Source organism: Aptenodytes forsteri, unplaced genomic scaffold, assembly GCF_000699145.1.
Source record: "Aptenodytes forsteri isolate BGI_AS27 unplaced genomic scaffold, ASM69914v1 Scaffold55, whole genome shotgun sequence".
Taxonomy (NCBI): Eukaryota; Metazoa; Chordata; class Aves; order Sphenisciformes; family Spheniscidae; genus Aptenodytes; species Aptenodytes forsteri.
In genome coordinates, this window is record NW_008796063.1 from 12,427,897 (window position 1) to 12,441,483 (window position 13,587).

Genomic DNA, 13,587 nt, shown 5'->3' on the forward strand with positions numbered 1-13,587 from the left:
GGCTTTTGTTTTGCTCTGGGAAGCCTTTAAAAATACAAGGCTTTCATCGAAGCATCATCTGCTTTACAGCTCTCACTGAGGTCTGGCTTTGCTCTAACGAATGCGTTACTGCGAGGCTCTGTCTGTCTCGTGAAGTCTCAGGTACCCCAGAGAAAGATCTGGGAAGCAGCCTGAGACATCCACACGACACAGCTTCTGGCTGCCACCGTGATGGGAAGCGTGGCCGCTGACGAGCACTGGGGACACGGCTACCCTCCGAGGCCGTGCCCCGTCAGCCCGTCCCGAGCTGCGCCAGCTGCCGGCGCCTTCCCTGGCTGCAGGACCCAGGTGCAGCGTGATGCTCCAGGCAGCAGCTGTGGGGGGTTTCCTTCCTTTCTGGAAGGAAAATGATGGCATGAATAGCACCTGCTGATTTAACCCAGCTCTTGGTGCTGGAGGGTTGCTGGGAGCGGGGTAGAGTCACCTGAGCAGCCTGAGAGGAAGAGGAGTCCCTGCGTGAGTGGGCTCAGCAGCGGGGAAGGAGCTGCGCTGTCCCAGCAGCAAGCTGAGATCCTGCAGCCCCTTCTCGGTACTGTCTGCAAGCGGAATTGAGCAAACCTTGCCTGTCCTGCGGAGAGCTGCAGTCTGTCGAGTGCTGTTGCCCACACAGGTACAGATGAGGAACAGAAGAATTTTGGTATGTCCCACTTTGCAATGTTTGCTTGCCTTTTCCCAGGGAGATGGTTCCCCCCCTCCCATATTTGTAGGACGCTGTGCTTTGTAAGAGTTGGAGTCAAAATTGACCCTAGCAACTGTCTGCATCTGGAAGAAAGTCCTTAGTCAGGTGTTACTGAGCCAAACGAGCTCCTATATAAAGAAGCAACAAACTGGAAAGGAAGGAGCTTATTGTAAGACATTATCCAGCTCTGAAGTTTGCTGTTATTTCCACCACTGCTGTAGTTGCGACAGCTCACACCTGTAATGCAAAGGGGGAGGTGGCCTGGTGTGCACATGCCTTTCGTTGGCTACCCCAGCGGTTTTCTCCAGGTTTTGTTTTGCCACTGTTGCAAATGGGGCAAGCCCAGTGTAATGAGTGCTGTTATTTGATGCTGTGTTGGAGAGGCGATGGGGACACGCGTTGGTTCGCTCCGAGCACCTCACCTCCGTGCGTTAGAGAAGGGGCTCTGAAGCAGAGCACACCCAGTTCTCTCTTCTCCTCTGGTTCCCAAAGGACTGTCCAGGAGTAGAACTGTCTGGAGACACCTGAGGTTCCAGCATTTTGGGTCACCTTGCTGGCTAATGCTGCTTTCTGAAAGGTATTTTCACTATGCACGTGCTTGTACCCCCGGCTCCCCCTCCCTGCTCCCGAGCCAGGTCTAGCAGCAGTCTGCAGCACAGCCCCGCCTCTGCAGAGGAGCCCAGGGCACCTGGCAGCCCCAGGGCAGGCGCAGGCAAGTCCCATAATCTCTTGGGATGCCTGCACGGAAGGCACATGCATATTGATTTAAAAAAAAAAAAAAAAGAAAGCAGTTATTAAAAAATATATCTTTATTTTTTCAGTTTATCAGCTATTTAAATAATCCAGTTAAAATATGTTTTATTGCACATTAAAGAACCTTTCTGGAGTCTCACTGTCCTATATAAAATAAGCTTATATAGAGAAAGGAAAAGAGAGACTTTCTTACACTTACTTACACACACACTCAATCACTCTTGCTCTACAAAAGCCCTACGCAGCCAACCCGGTGTAGGCTATGTTCATCCTCAACATCTATACAGTGTGCTCTAGGCAGCTAAGAATCGGCTATGGTAGGAAAAAGTCAGGTGCAGGAGTGGGAGCAAGGGGAAGGGTGCTGCCACCCCAGCTGGGTGCCCTGGAGGTCTCTTCACAAGCACCCTGCAGCCGCGCGGGCGCAGGCGGCAGCCTCCGGCTGGCCTGCGGTGCGGGGAGGGTCCGGCGCGGTAGGAGTAGCACGGCGCTGTGCACAGGAGGCAAACCGCAAGGTGTTGACGCAGTATGGTGGAATGGGGGGGGCGTAAGCAAGGTGGACGACGTACTGGTGGGACAGATGTATCCTCTGGCCACCTCCCTTCAGGGCTGTGCGCGGAGCCCAGGGCAGCTCCAGCTGCTGCTGCAGCCCTGCGTGGCTCTGTCCCCTCCCCGGGCACTGCCAGCTCCAGGGCCGGCAGCCGGGGCGGTGAACCGGGTGGCCACAGGAGGGAAATCCTTGCCTGGGGTTGAGCAGGAAAGGTTTAGCAGCCAGCTCCCTTTGAAGCTTCTAGGAAGTCACGTGTGGCCAAGGCCACGCGCTGCTTAACGAGCTCCTCTGAGGTTACATTTAATGGCCGGCTTGAGCGATGTAAAATGAAACAAGCTTGCAGAGTATGCAGTTCATTACTGTGATCCAAATGAGATTTCATGCCCTTTTCATGTTTCTTTTGGGATGACCTAAGTTCTCCTACTCAAGCTGTGTAGTAACTTGCTCTACAAGCACATCTATGGCTATCCTAACTTTTCATCTCAGAATAAAGAGCTCCTCAGGCCACCTTTGGAATCAGGTTCCTAATCAAAATTCAACTTGAGAGCTTTCCTTTTATCTAATTTGTGCTCTTCCCAAACCTCTGTCATGCCCCTTCCTACAAATGTCATGCTGCATTCCTGAAAGCCCTGGGTTTTTCCCACAAGTCAAGCCACACAGCAGAGAGCAATTAGCGTTCATACCCAACGTGGCATCAATCTTCTGCTGTGGAGTAATTCCTGCCCACTTACAATGGGGTGTGTGCAGTTGGTTGCTAATGTATGCCTCTGTCTGGCAAGACATCCCAGCTCAGTGCCACATCCTGCTCCAGCCATCTCCTGCAATGATTAACTTGAGAATTGATGTTGCTTGAAGTTCCTAATATCTCTGAGCCCTTGGCTTTTGTGTCTGAGCTTTGCTCAGAGAAGCGTTGACTGCAAGTTCAATCCCTGAATAAGGGTCTGACCCAACAGCCCTTCAGTGCTCGTTTGGATGCGTGCCTTTCACCCCTGGACACGTGGGTCCAGCACCCACCTCTTAGTTTGGCACCTGGATGGGTGGATAAATAAGCATCAGTGTTGCCCCACCTCTAGTGTATCGGGCAGCTGCTCTGTGAACGCAGTCTCTAGCCGCAAAGTGCTGTAATTGGGGGGGGGAGTCCTGGGCAAGGGGTTGTCCTGGGGCAGCGGCAGGCGGAGGGCGGTGTTGAAGGTGGGCAAGTCCTCATCGATGCAGACAGGATTATCGTGGCCCTGCCTCTCCAGATCGCTGCCCTGCTGTGTCTTCCCCGACCGGTCCCTTTTTTGGTCGTTCCACCATTTCTTTGCCTTTTGCCATTGGCGCCGCATTACGATGAAAAGCGAATCGATGAAGAAGACCTCAATGATCTCAATGACGCAAACAACTGAGCAGCTCATCCAAAGGCCCAGCTGGCCTCCGAAGTTGGAAAGAAGAATGACGAGCTGGAAGAGAAGAGAGCACAAGGTTATCGGCTCCTGCGACGCGTGTCCACAGCACCATTACGGTGTGCGGGGAGGCTGCACCAAGCTGGGGCACCCAGGGTTTGCTGTGAGCGCTACCAAATGCGATGGGCCCTTCCTCTGCTGCCTGCGTTATCCTCTCCTGCTCTGCTTCAGCAGGAGCTCAGTGCTGCGCTTACTGCAGGCAGCCCACAGGCTACCCGGGTGCAGGGCTTGGGACTGCACAGTTTGAAAAGCGGTCCTGGATAAAAGGGCTGCAAAGGGCAGGACCGGGCACCCTGGGGTGCATTGTCTGTGGATGGTTTCCTGCCCCTGCCTGGATGGGACCACTCCCCTGGCAAGATGAAAACTTCCAGCCTGTCTGGGAGGAAGAGCCGCATCCTCCTGATGCCAAGCAGGGAACTGCTGCGCTCACTTACTGTGTTGGCAGGATTCTCTGAAATGAATCTCTCGTTCAGGTCTTTGTAAAACACCATGAGATTTGCGAGGTCCGTCCTGAGAGGAGAAACAAAAGGTAGGCTGAGGGTTTAGTAAAACAATAACATGAAACATACTGAAAAACTATGCAAATAACCAGTTGGACCAGTAGGGCTGGGCTGCTCTAAGGGAGCTTTTTCCCCAATTGCCATCATTAGGGCTGCTGAGATTATATCTGAGCTTGAGGTGCAAGCTAGAAACACATACATGGAAACTTACTTGTTCAACTTCTTGTTGATTTTTTGCCCTTTGTCCCAAGAGAGAACTCGAAGCATCCAGTCCTGGAAATAAGACAGAAATTACTGTTATAGCTCTGTGTGCTTGTGTAGAAATCCCCTGGAAAGGGAGCTCACGCTCCACACCTCCTTGGACCAGCTTGGGTGCCAGAATTGAAGGTGTGTGATGGGCCACCTGTCCCCATGGGGATGGCCCAGCCCACAAGCCAAATTTTAGTTTAACGGTGAAATCCTGGAGGGGAAGCCCTGACCTGGACACTACAGACTGAGCCTCTGGGAGGAGCACCATTGAAGTGCTAACAAATACCCCAGGGGCCCCCTGCTTCTGTGCTGAATCTCTGGGTTTCCTTAATGCCTTGTTGTGCCATGCTACTGTCCCGGCAGAGCGCAATTAGGAACTGACCTCTGACACGGTGGATGGCCACTGGGCGATGCTGGTGGTGAGTGCCCACTCCTTGAAGCTGGAGAGAGAGGCAGGCTGTCAATTGTGAGCTTGAACTCCCATGCACATGCAGCATTTTACCTCTGGTCGTGGGCAGGACTTACCTGCAGGCGTCTTTGCAGATTTGCTGGCAGCCCAGCTGCTCCTTCACGAACTTTTCGTGCAGTCTGTAGTAGCAGTACACTGCAAGAAGGGAGCAGGACGTGTATGAGAAGCCGGAAAGAAAAGCAGTGATCTTTTGCTACCTGTGCTGGAGTGGGGCTTCTGGGGTGTAGGTGGCCTTTGTGGCCATCACCTACATGGTGGGGATAAAAAGATTTGCCCTATAAATATTGCAAAATACTCTGAGAAGTGGTTGTCGCTTGCTATAGGCATGAACAATTGCCTCACCCGGTCAAGTCCTCCACTCGACACTTCTGTGGTGTGCACAAATGACAAGCAATTAGGACAACTGTCAGAAACAAGTCAATTTAAACAAGAGAGGCAGTTTCAGGCTCTGCGGTATGGGGTCTTAAGTGGGCTAAGGCAGATTCGCCTCTTCCCAGTGCACTGTGTGGCTGGGGTGGTGCTGGGTGCAGGCAGGGCCGTGCCAACCGGGGATGGTGCTGTGGAGGGATGTGGCTGGCAGCGGGCAGTTGAGGCACATGCAGTGTGGGAGGTGTTTGAACACTTACTCCAGTTGGGGTTTTTCTTGTAGTTGCAGTACTCTGCCCCAGCAGGTAAGGGCTGTGCATACTGGGCACAGCCACACGAGTCCACCATGGCCTTCTGAAAGCAGGAGTGCAGGCAAATCTGGGGGAGATAAACCAAGAGCTGGTGTCTAAGAAGCACAGGCTGCTGCGTTTCCGCAGCGCCAAGCTCCAGGCTCGCACGCACCTAAAAACATCCTCTGTTTACGATAGTAGCAATAAGATGGGAACCCATTTCCCTGGGCCTTCACGCTCTGTTGCTAGTAAATACAAATACAGGCAGAAAGTGGCATGGAGGGTTTAGGCTCTAGTGCAAGAAATAAGAATATAATCCTCTCTGAGGGGGGGTTTCTGTGAATGCCCCCACTTCCCCTATAGCCATCAAAAGCTTCAGTGTTGCAGTTGCTCTTTTCACAGCCAAAGAGAAGGTTTTTGGTCTGCCATGGCATGTGGTCCATGAATCAACAACTAGGTGTGGGATGTGACTCACTAGTGAAAATGTTCACAGCTTCGACCAAATTGTGTTGGTGCATATTTGTAGACCTGAAGTTGTAAGGATTAATAAGGCAGTAGAGTCAGTGTTTTGTGCTAAAACAATCAGTTGGAACAAGCAGGAACTGAACTTCTCTTTTTGAAATCCCAGCCGTCAAGCCTTTTGGTCCCAGTCCCAGCCCTCCTAAGCCCTGAGTTTTGGTGAAGTACTGTTATTAAAAACCTGAGATAATGTCTGTGTGATCCTACCTGGCAATACATCACAGCAGATTTCAGGTATAATACCCCATAAAATAAAAATCCAGCCTAGGCACAGGCTTTGCAGTAGGCAGCAGCTAATATAATTATGATTCTTCAAGTGGAGAGTGCCAGAACAACTGACACTCTCCAAGAGGACCCAATTACAGAAACCATGCAAAATTAGTGGAAACTTACTCTGTAAACAAACATCCTGCTATCTGGATACTGATTAGATGGTATCTGTTATTCTTGGAGTCCTAAAGGTCACAATTTCTGGCTTCAAGGGTTACTAAGCTGCAACATTTACTTGGCCAATATTTTCCAGTCTCACATTGCTTGAAAATTGCCTAATGAGCTAATGTTCTCTCTTTATCTAACAGGGCGCCTAAGGGAACTTCAAACATGAACCACTTAGGAATAAAACTTGGATTTTTAAAAAGTGCTGTGGTATTTTACATCAGTGTTAGAAGCAGTGACCCTATGCCTGGACTGTTCACAATCTCAGATCCTGAACTACAGGATATTGTAAAGCTTTTTATGAAGGTAGTGTTCAAGCGACTGATAAAAACAAATGTAACAGATTTACCTGGAGTGAGTAGCTCTTGTTATAGAGATTTTCTACTGGTATGTCAGCACCAGTCTCCGTACAGTCACTGTAGGGTTTGCTCAGCTTGCGAGACCGAGTCTGAGAACCAGAAAAGAACAAATCTTGGTTTTTGGAGTTCACAGAGAAACCAAAGGATTTAGTGGCAGTTCATCATGATTCTGAAACTGTAAGTGATGGGGCAGGTTTGAACAGCATGTTTACCTTTTGCCATCTCAAATGATTTGCCAATCACTTGTCAAAACAAGGGGTTTTTTTGATTTGTAATGTCCATTTCCCAAAACACTGCTCTGGCTGGATTATCTGCTGTCTTTGTTGAAAACCTCTGCAGGAATGCAGAGATGGTATAATGGTAACAGTGAGGATTTTTCAAAGCATACAACATGTATGTTTTCTCTCATTGCAAAGTCCTAGAGGCTACGCATCATTTATCCTGGATATGTGTTTGTGTTTTGAGGGGAGGGAGGTTGTTGGTTTTTTGTTTGGTTTGTTTTGTTTTCTGTGAAGACCCACACCTTCCTGCGCTGCTGTTGCACTGGCTGCTCCTGTTCTGTGGGTAAAACAGCACTTCAGGCTCCACTAGTGCTCAACACCACCTCTCTAAAATCACTCTAAATCAAATGTTTGTATCTCCTTCAGGACTTTTTCCAGGTACTGCTTTGACCCTTCCTCTCCGATGAACCTTCTCCTGTTCTGCGATCTCTGTCCAGAGAAAACAGCTCTGAAATGCCAAGTGCTGTGCCTGCAAGGTCTGCTGAAACCAGGGCTGGGAGCACTCAGATTCACAAGACCCAATTCAGGCTACGTTGTCTGCTTCCTGCAGACTGCCCTACCTAGCTCAGCCCTAAACTCTTACCATCTTTCTGCAGTAATTATCCACTTTATAACAAAGAAGGTGGCCTGAAACCACAAGAAATGTCACGCATTTAAGAAGCCATTCACCTATCTTTCTCTACAGAGTTTAAAATTAGGGGCTGATCCTACAAAGGATCAATTTAGTAGGAACCTGAGAAATGCCTGCTCACCTTTAAGGCACTGACTATAGATCTACAGGTTACTGAGGTCAAGCCTGAGAGCGAGCGTTACCATTTTTGTCTGCAGCAATAGAAGGCTACAGGCATGCATGATGCAAGTCAGCTCTTTTAGAAAGATGCTCAAATCTCTCTTTGGAGGGAACACAGATACATGTGATTTCAGTATTAGAGATGGATTACTTCTGAAAACTGAATGAAACCAGCTTTTAATGTGCTTTTAACTTCCGCAGACAATCTAATGCCAGGACACCTGCCTCAGTCTGCTGCTCTATCTTCTGACAGGTGATGGATCCTGTATAGAATTTTTTTGTTGTGGCTTATACTCCTACAAAAGCTTTCTTGTTCATTCAGGCACTGAAATAATTTTCAAACTAAATACTTAACTAAAGCACTGAAACTCCTACCAAGCAAGGCCTTGTTTGGAATGCAAACATCTTGGAATATTTTTGGAGGTGGAGGGGAAGTCCTAGTACACAGCAGAAATACATGAGCGATAACCTAGACACTGATGTTCGCATTTGGAAAACAGCGATTGCCACGCTCAAGCCTCTAGTGAGCAGCGTTGTCTGTGGCACATGTCCGCTGTGTCCTCCTCCATGTATTTGGATGCGGGTACAAGGACTGATCCGGCACCTCGGTGGTGCAGCCCTGTCCTGACAATCGCGACTCCCCCTCGGCAGGCTCTCTGGAGTCTTCCTTTACTGGCAGTACAGTGATCATCAGCTTTTGTTTTCAGTCCAGAAACTGTGTCCAGCTTCTGTTTCGGCTGTTACATTAGGATGCAATCAGATCACTTCCTCATGCCAAATCTTTTAAACACAGCCACCGAGATATGTTCAGTCTTGTTTTTAATACTATATGCAACAGTCCAAATCTACTGTACCAGGAAAATACTACATTTAAATATTGAGACTCTGCCTGCAGTGACTTTCTCCTGTAAGGTGTAATAGATTATAAAGGAAATAAATAGTCTTGCGAGACTTTGCCTCCTTTACACCGTTCTGGTTCCCGTACCTTCTATTCACTTTTTGTTTGTCAGGTAGCATTTATCCCCACTGGTTAGACCAAGCAGTTGCTGCCAGTTTTCCAGACAGCTGGAAGATAGTTAACTATTTGCACATTTTAAAACCATCAACCCTGTTTTTAATGTCTTTTCTAATGCGTGGACTATCTAGATCTGGCACACCCAGCCAGGAAAGATAAGCTGGCCGGCTGGTGCATTTGACCCAACCATCAGTGAAGAAAGGGCAGAACTAAAATGCTCACTTAACAGCCCATCCAGATGAAAGGGGAAAGTCTGGCTTGCCTGATGGCACTGCTTTCACTTCTCTACCACGGAAAGAAGCCCCTTGGGTCAAATGCCTTCTCTGCACTACACTAATTGGGGAAATTTGGAGCTGCAGCCCTCCCTGCCCTTGCTGACAGCAACGGCAAGACGCTTCACTAAGCTGGCAAAGGCAGAGTCACTGCCCACGAGGTTTTCTTTACAGCTGGAATAACAAGAAACCCAGAAAAATGAGACTCACACCCACAAAACAGTTAAATGAGTTGCGCTGCAGTCATCTCTACAGACCTGACCCTAACGTGGGTTACCCACAGCTCAAGCTTGTTCTTTTCCACCCCTGGAACCTGCGTGGGATGCAAACTCCTCTGCTTATTGCTAAAGCGAAACGGGGCACTTGACAACACATTTCTGTGGTTGTGGATTTTGCTGTGAAAACAAAACAAAAGAGTCCCCTGGAAAGCCAAGGGGTCCGAGAAAAGGGAGAACAAACAAAATCCCTGTTTGGTTGATAAAGACCTGATTTTTCCAACAGCCTCTGCGCAAGCGAAAACTTTGTTCAGAAAAGTGCTATCACAGGATTTTCCTCGGGGCACTTCAGCTGCTCAAGTGCGAGGTATTAGATGCCTTCCAGCTACTGGCTATATTCAAACATCCTATCAGTTCATTTTTACATCTGTTTCAATGAAATGGTGCCGTGCACCAGGAGGAAACAAGATTGCTGTCACTCACAAAGTGCATCCCTATGGAGGTGGCTGCTGCAGTCTCAATTTCTGTGCCGATGTCTTCAATGAAGGGATATTCGTTTTGGTCATGGACAATGATCTTGGCTCCTGTGGATGTCACCAGGAAGGGGTTGTAGTCCGCTTCATCTATATACAGAACAACCTGCAATCCTGAAGAACAGAGGCAAGGTAGGAGCAGAGTTACACCAGAAGCCAGAGCCATTCTGGTCAGGGAGGGCAGCACAGTTTACTTAATATTATCTGGCCTTAAGTAGAACTGTAACAACCAAGCAAAGCCTTTGCAGTGCTAGACTGAGACCCTTGCAGCAAGCAATGTCCCTCCGCGGCCCCAAGTACAGCAAACAAATAGTGTCTCCGTAGAACGTGGCTGAAACCTCCTTTAAAAAGTTATATAACTGGGAAGCAGTAATTTCAGATGGAAAACATTAGTGATGCAATGATATTATCTTTATTCTCTGGCAATAGTTTGCACTAGTTCAAACAAGCATTTCCCCAATCAGCTTGCACATCTAGAGCCAACACATCAATCACTCTCCAGTAGGATCCAGTTCGCTGAACCGCTTGTTATCTAATAGTTCCTCTGCAAACTTGGTTTCCTTACCGTACTCACTGCCTCCCGTGGAGGTGCTCAGGATCGTCCCGTTTTCCCCACTGTTGAAGGTATAGCAATTGCCATGCAGGGGATGATGGAAAAGAGTGAAGTGCCTGAAAGAAATTAAATATTGTTACATTGCCCTCTGCAGTTTTAACTGTCTGTGGGAGAAAATCAGCAGATTTGGGCTTTTTGTTTTGGCAGAGACACAGCAGGACTGGATGTTTCTTTTTTTTTTTTTTTGGCAAGCAATTAATTTTGCTGGAAAGTGGGTCTTTTTCTTAGTATCTTGAAACTACATGGAAATATGATCTGGTTTAATAGCATCAGGAAATGAAAAGTTTAGGAGGTTTTCATGTGGGAATGGGGGCTGAGAGGGTCGGGGAAGCGGATTTACAGAACTAGCAGGAAGGTGGCGGTGGAGGGGACAGAGTCCTCTTTCATTCGACAGCCAAGTGTCTAAAGGAACACGACTCCTCATTTTTCAGAAAAGGTGTCATAGCCACTGTCACGCAGGGGAGGCTGCGGACACACCCTCGTGATTCAAGCACATTCGTGTCTTTCCTGTGGACATCCCCTCCCACTCAAGCAAATGTCTTCATTCCAAGAAAAGATGTTATGCATTTGCACGATTACAGACACAAGCAAAATGTCTTCCGTAACGAGAGTTACAGTTCAGCTTGCTTTGCGCCTGGCAGTGGGGAAATTGCTAAACCCGTGTACAAGTTTAATCTTATCCCCACAACTGCACAGGGGAACTCTGCTGTTATCCCCAGTATGAAGGGGTGACTCTCCTGCTACCAGGACACACAAGAATTGCACTGCCACAATCATAAGCAAGTAGATTTGATTCTGCCAAAACCCATGGGTTTATCCGAAATGTGGACAGCAGAACACTATGACAAATTAAATTAAAGAGCGTAATTAAAGTTCATGAAGACACAAATGTTTGCTTTCATTTAAAAATGGAAATGGTTCCTGCTGGAATTCAGCAAATACCAAATATTCAATTCCTATGTATTCTGTACTTGGAAATAAGCTGTTAAACTGGCAGGTATTTTCTGTGCACTGACCTTTTGTCACAAGATAGGCCATCAAAGAAACATGTCAGTAGAAGGTCATCAGCAGAATAACTCAATTTTTCTTTAGTCTCCAGGGGAATTTGTGCCATGATGTTCATGTAATGCAGCTTGTACCATTCTTGGATAGCATTAACACCAGAACTGAACGTATAAAGTGCACACTCACTGCTGTTGTTTGCATCGCACTGATAATTACAAAGGGGAAAAAGCATTTCAGACTAAATGAAATTATGTATTCTACAAGGTACATGTGATACCATTTCTCTTCCACAGTAAAAACCAGGTATGAAGTTATAGTAGGACAAAGGAGCATCGAAGACCTTTCATTCAGGGCTAAGTGATACGATCAAATGTTTCAGGCCCAAAGGACAGGTCACGGAAGGCACTAAGTCTATTTGGGTAGACTTCAGGAAGGCATTTCTCTTCCAGAGAGCTGGAGATGAACTGCAGGCAGCCATGGAGGCATGGCAGAATGGGCAAAAGAGCAGGGGGAGTGTTATTTCACTATAAAGCTACCTAGGCAAGCAATAAAACTGGCCAGAGGGATACCAACCCAAAACACCCCTTTGTTGCCCCACAGGGAACTTGCTGGCCAAGGAAGAGTGACACTCACCAGCTGAAAGCCGATGATATCATTTGAATCCCCAGAGTTCACTATGGACGAATCCTTGTGAAAGACACTGCCCTCTATTTTCCTCTTCTGGCCACTGCGAAGGTCAGTCGCTGTCTTAGAGAGGTCCTCAAACTTCAGCAGAGGGATCTGTTTGAAGAAGTCGCTCCCTGTGCTGTTCCACTCATCCACCGACCGGCGCACCTTGGACTTGCCCTCTGAAAACCCATAGAAAGTCTCCAAAGCTTTTTTTGTCTCTTTGTCCAATTCAGATAAATAGTCTTTCATCGAACTGTACCTGCATTGGAGACAATGTGATAGAAAGTGACATCCCATCTCACCTCACCCCCTCGCTGCAGGGTTTTGCCTGCTGACTGAGAATTTCATCGCTCAGGACAGAATTCTTTGTCGCGGACTCACGTTGATCTCTCTTACTACCACATCAATTTACATCAGTGTGGGCAGACACAGCTATGCCCATGGAGAGATCTCAGAGCAAGGACCAAAAGCAGACTGAACTACAGAGAAAGCCCTCGCAGACTCCCAGGCTGCTTGGAGGTTGTGTTAGCAAGCCCAAGGAGGCAAAGCATGTGGAAATAAGATTTCTGCATCTGTGCCAAGAGGCACCAGAGAGCTGGATCGCCTGCAGGGACCGGGGTGGGTAGCTGGCAGCAGAACAGACATCAACGTAAAGTGTAATTTGACAGGAGAAAAAGTATTGTTGATTGATAATGTCAAAGCATCCTATAAGGAAAGAAAGAAGCAACAGAGGAGTGACAGATGTTCCCTTTCCATTCTTCAGGAGACGCCTTTGTTTGTAATCCTGGAACTTTGGTGCTGGGAAGAAGGGAATTTGACAAGAACCACGGAGCCGGCCAGGGACTGTCTCGAGCAGAAAGCTAAATCGACTGAGTCTAGCTCAGCAGGCAGCAAGTGAAGGATGCGATTATAATCCACGTGTCTGAAGAGCATCAGCACAGAGGTGGATACGGTACTCAAAGTGCTGTAGAGGGAAAACCCACAGTTGGGAAAGACTGCTGACGAGCAGCACTGTGGCGCAGCAGGATAAGCCCGGGAAGGGGTTTGTGCTGGGCTGGTGAGGGGACGATGAATTTGCCAGGAGTCCCCGGCGGCTGGGGACCACCCTCTCCTCCCTGCCAGCGCCCGCCGGCCGCCCGGCACCCCGTGCCTTACTTGTAGGGGTTGATGTTGCAGATGGTGACGGCGGGGAAGGGCAGCTTCTGGAACTGGACGGTGACAGAGACCGAGGCGCTGTAGTAGTTCATGAGAAGCTCCGCGCACTGCCAGAGGATCAGCCCGACGGCGCTCAGGGTCAGCAGGATCCAGATGAACCTGCGCAGGCGGCCCCGGGACACCACGATGCGCCGGCAGCCGTGCGTGTTGGTGTTCAGGCAGTACCACCTCATCAGCTCGCTCAGCGTCGGCGCCTGCGGGCCCTTCACCGGCAGCGTCCTCTTGATCCGGGCCGTGATCTTCTTCCCGGGGGCCATGGCGCCGGCGGCAGCTGCGGAGAGGCAGACCGGGCGCCTGAGCGCGGCGGGGCGGGGGCGGCGGCCGTGGGG

At 48.8% G+C, this 13,587-nt stretch overlaps 1 protein-coding gene across 1 annotated transcript; it reads right to left on the reverse strand.

The window, feature by feature from the left end:
• Nucleotides 1-1,611: 1,611 nt before the first annotated feature.
• SCNN1G (sodium channel epithelial 1 gamma subunit) lies at nt 1,612-13,515 on the reverse strand. The gene is made up of 12 exons (XM_009286507.1): nt 13,199-13,515; nt 12,008-12,302; nt 11,386-11,579; nt 10,322-10,425; nt 9,707-9,870; nt 6,641-6,739; nt 5,308-5,425; nt 4,738-4,816; nt 4,595-4,652; nt 4,175-4,236; nt 3,898-3,973; nt 1,612-3,460 (listed from the first exon to the last, which is right to left on the reverse strand). The coding sequence occupies exons 1-12, from the start codon at nt 13,513-13,515 to the stop codon at nt 3,071-3,073; spliced, it is 1,956 nt and encodes a 651-aa protein (XP_009284782.1). The 3' UTR covers nt 1,612-3,070.
• Between the last annotated feature and the right edge of the window lie 72 nt (nt 13,516-13,587).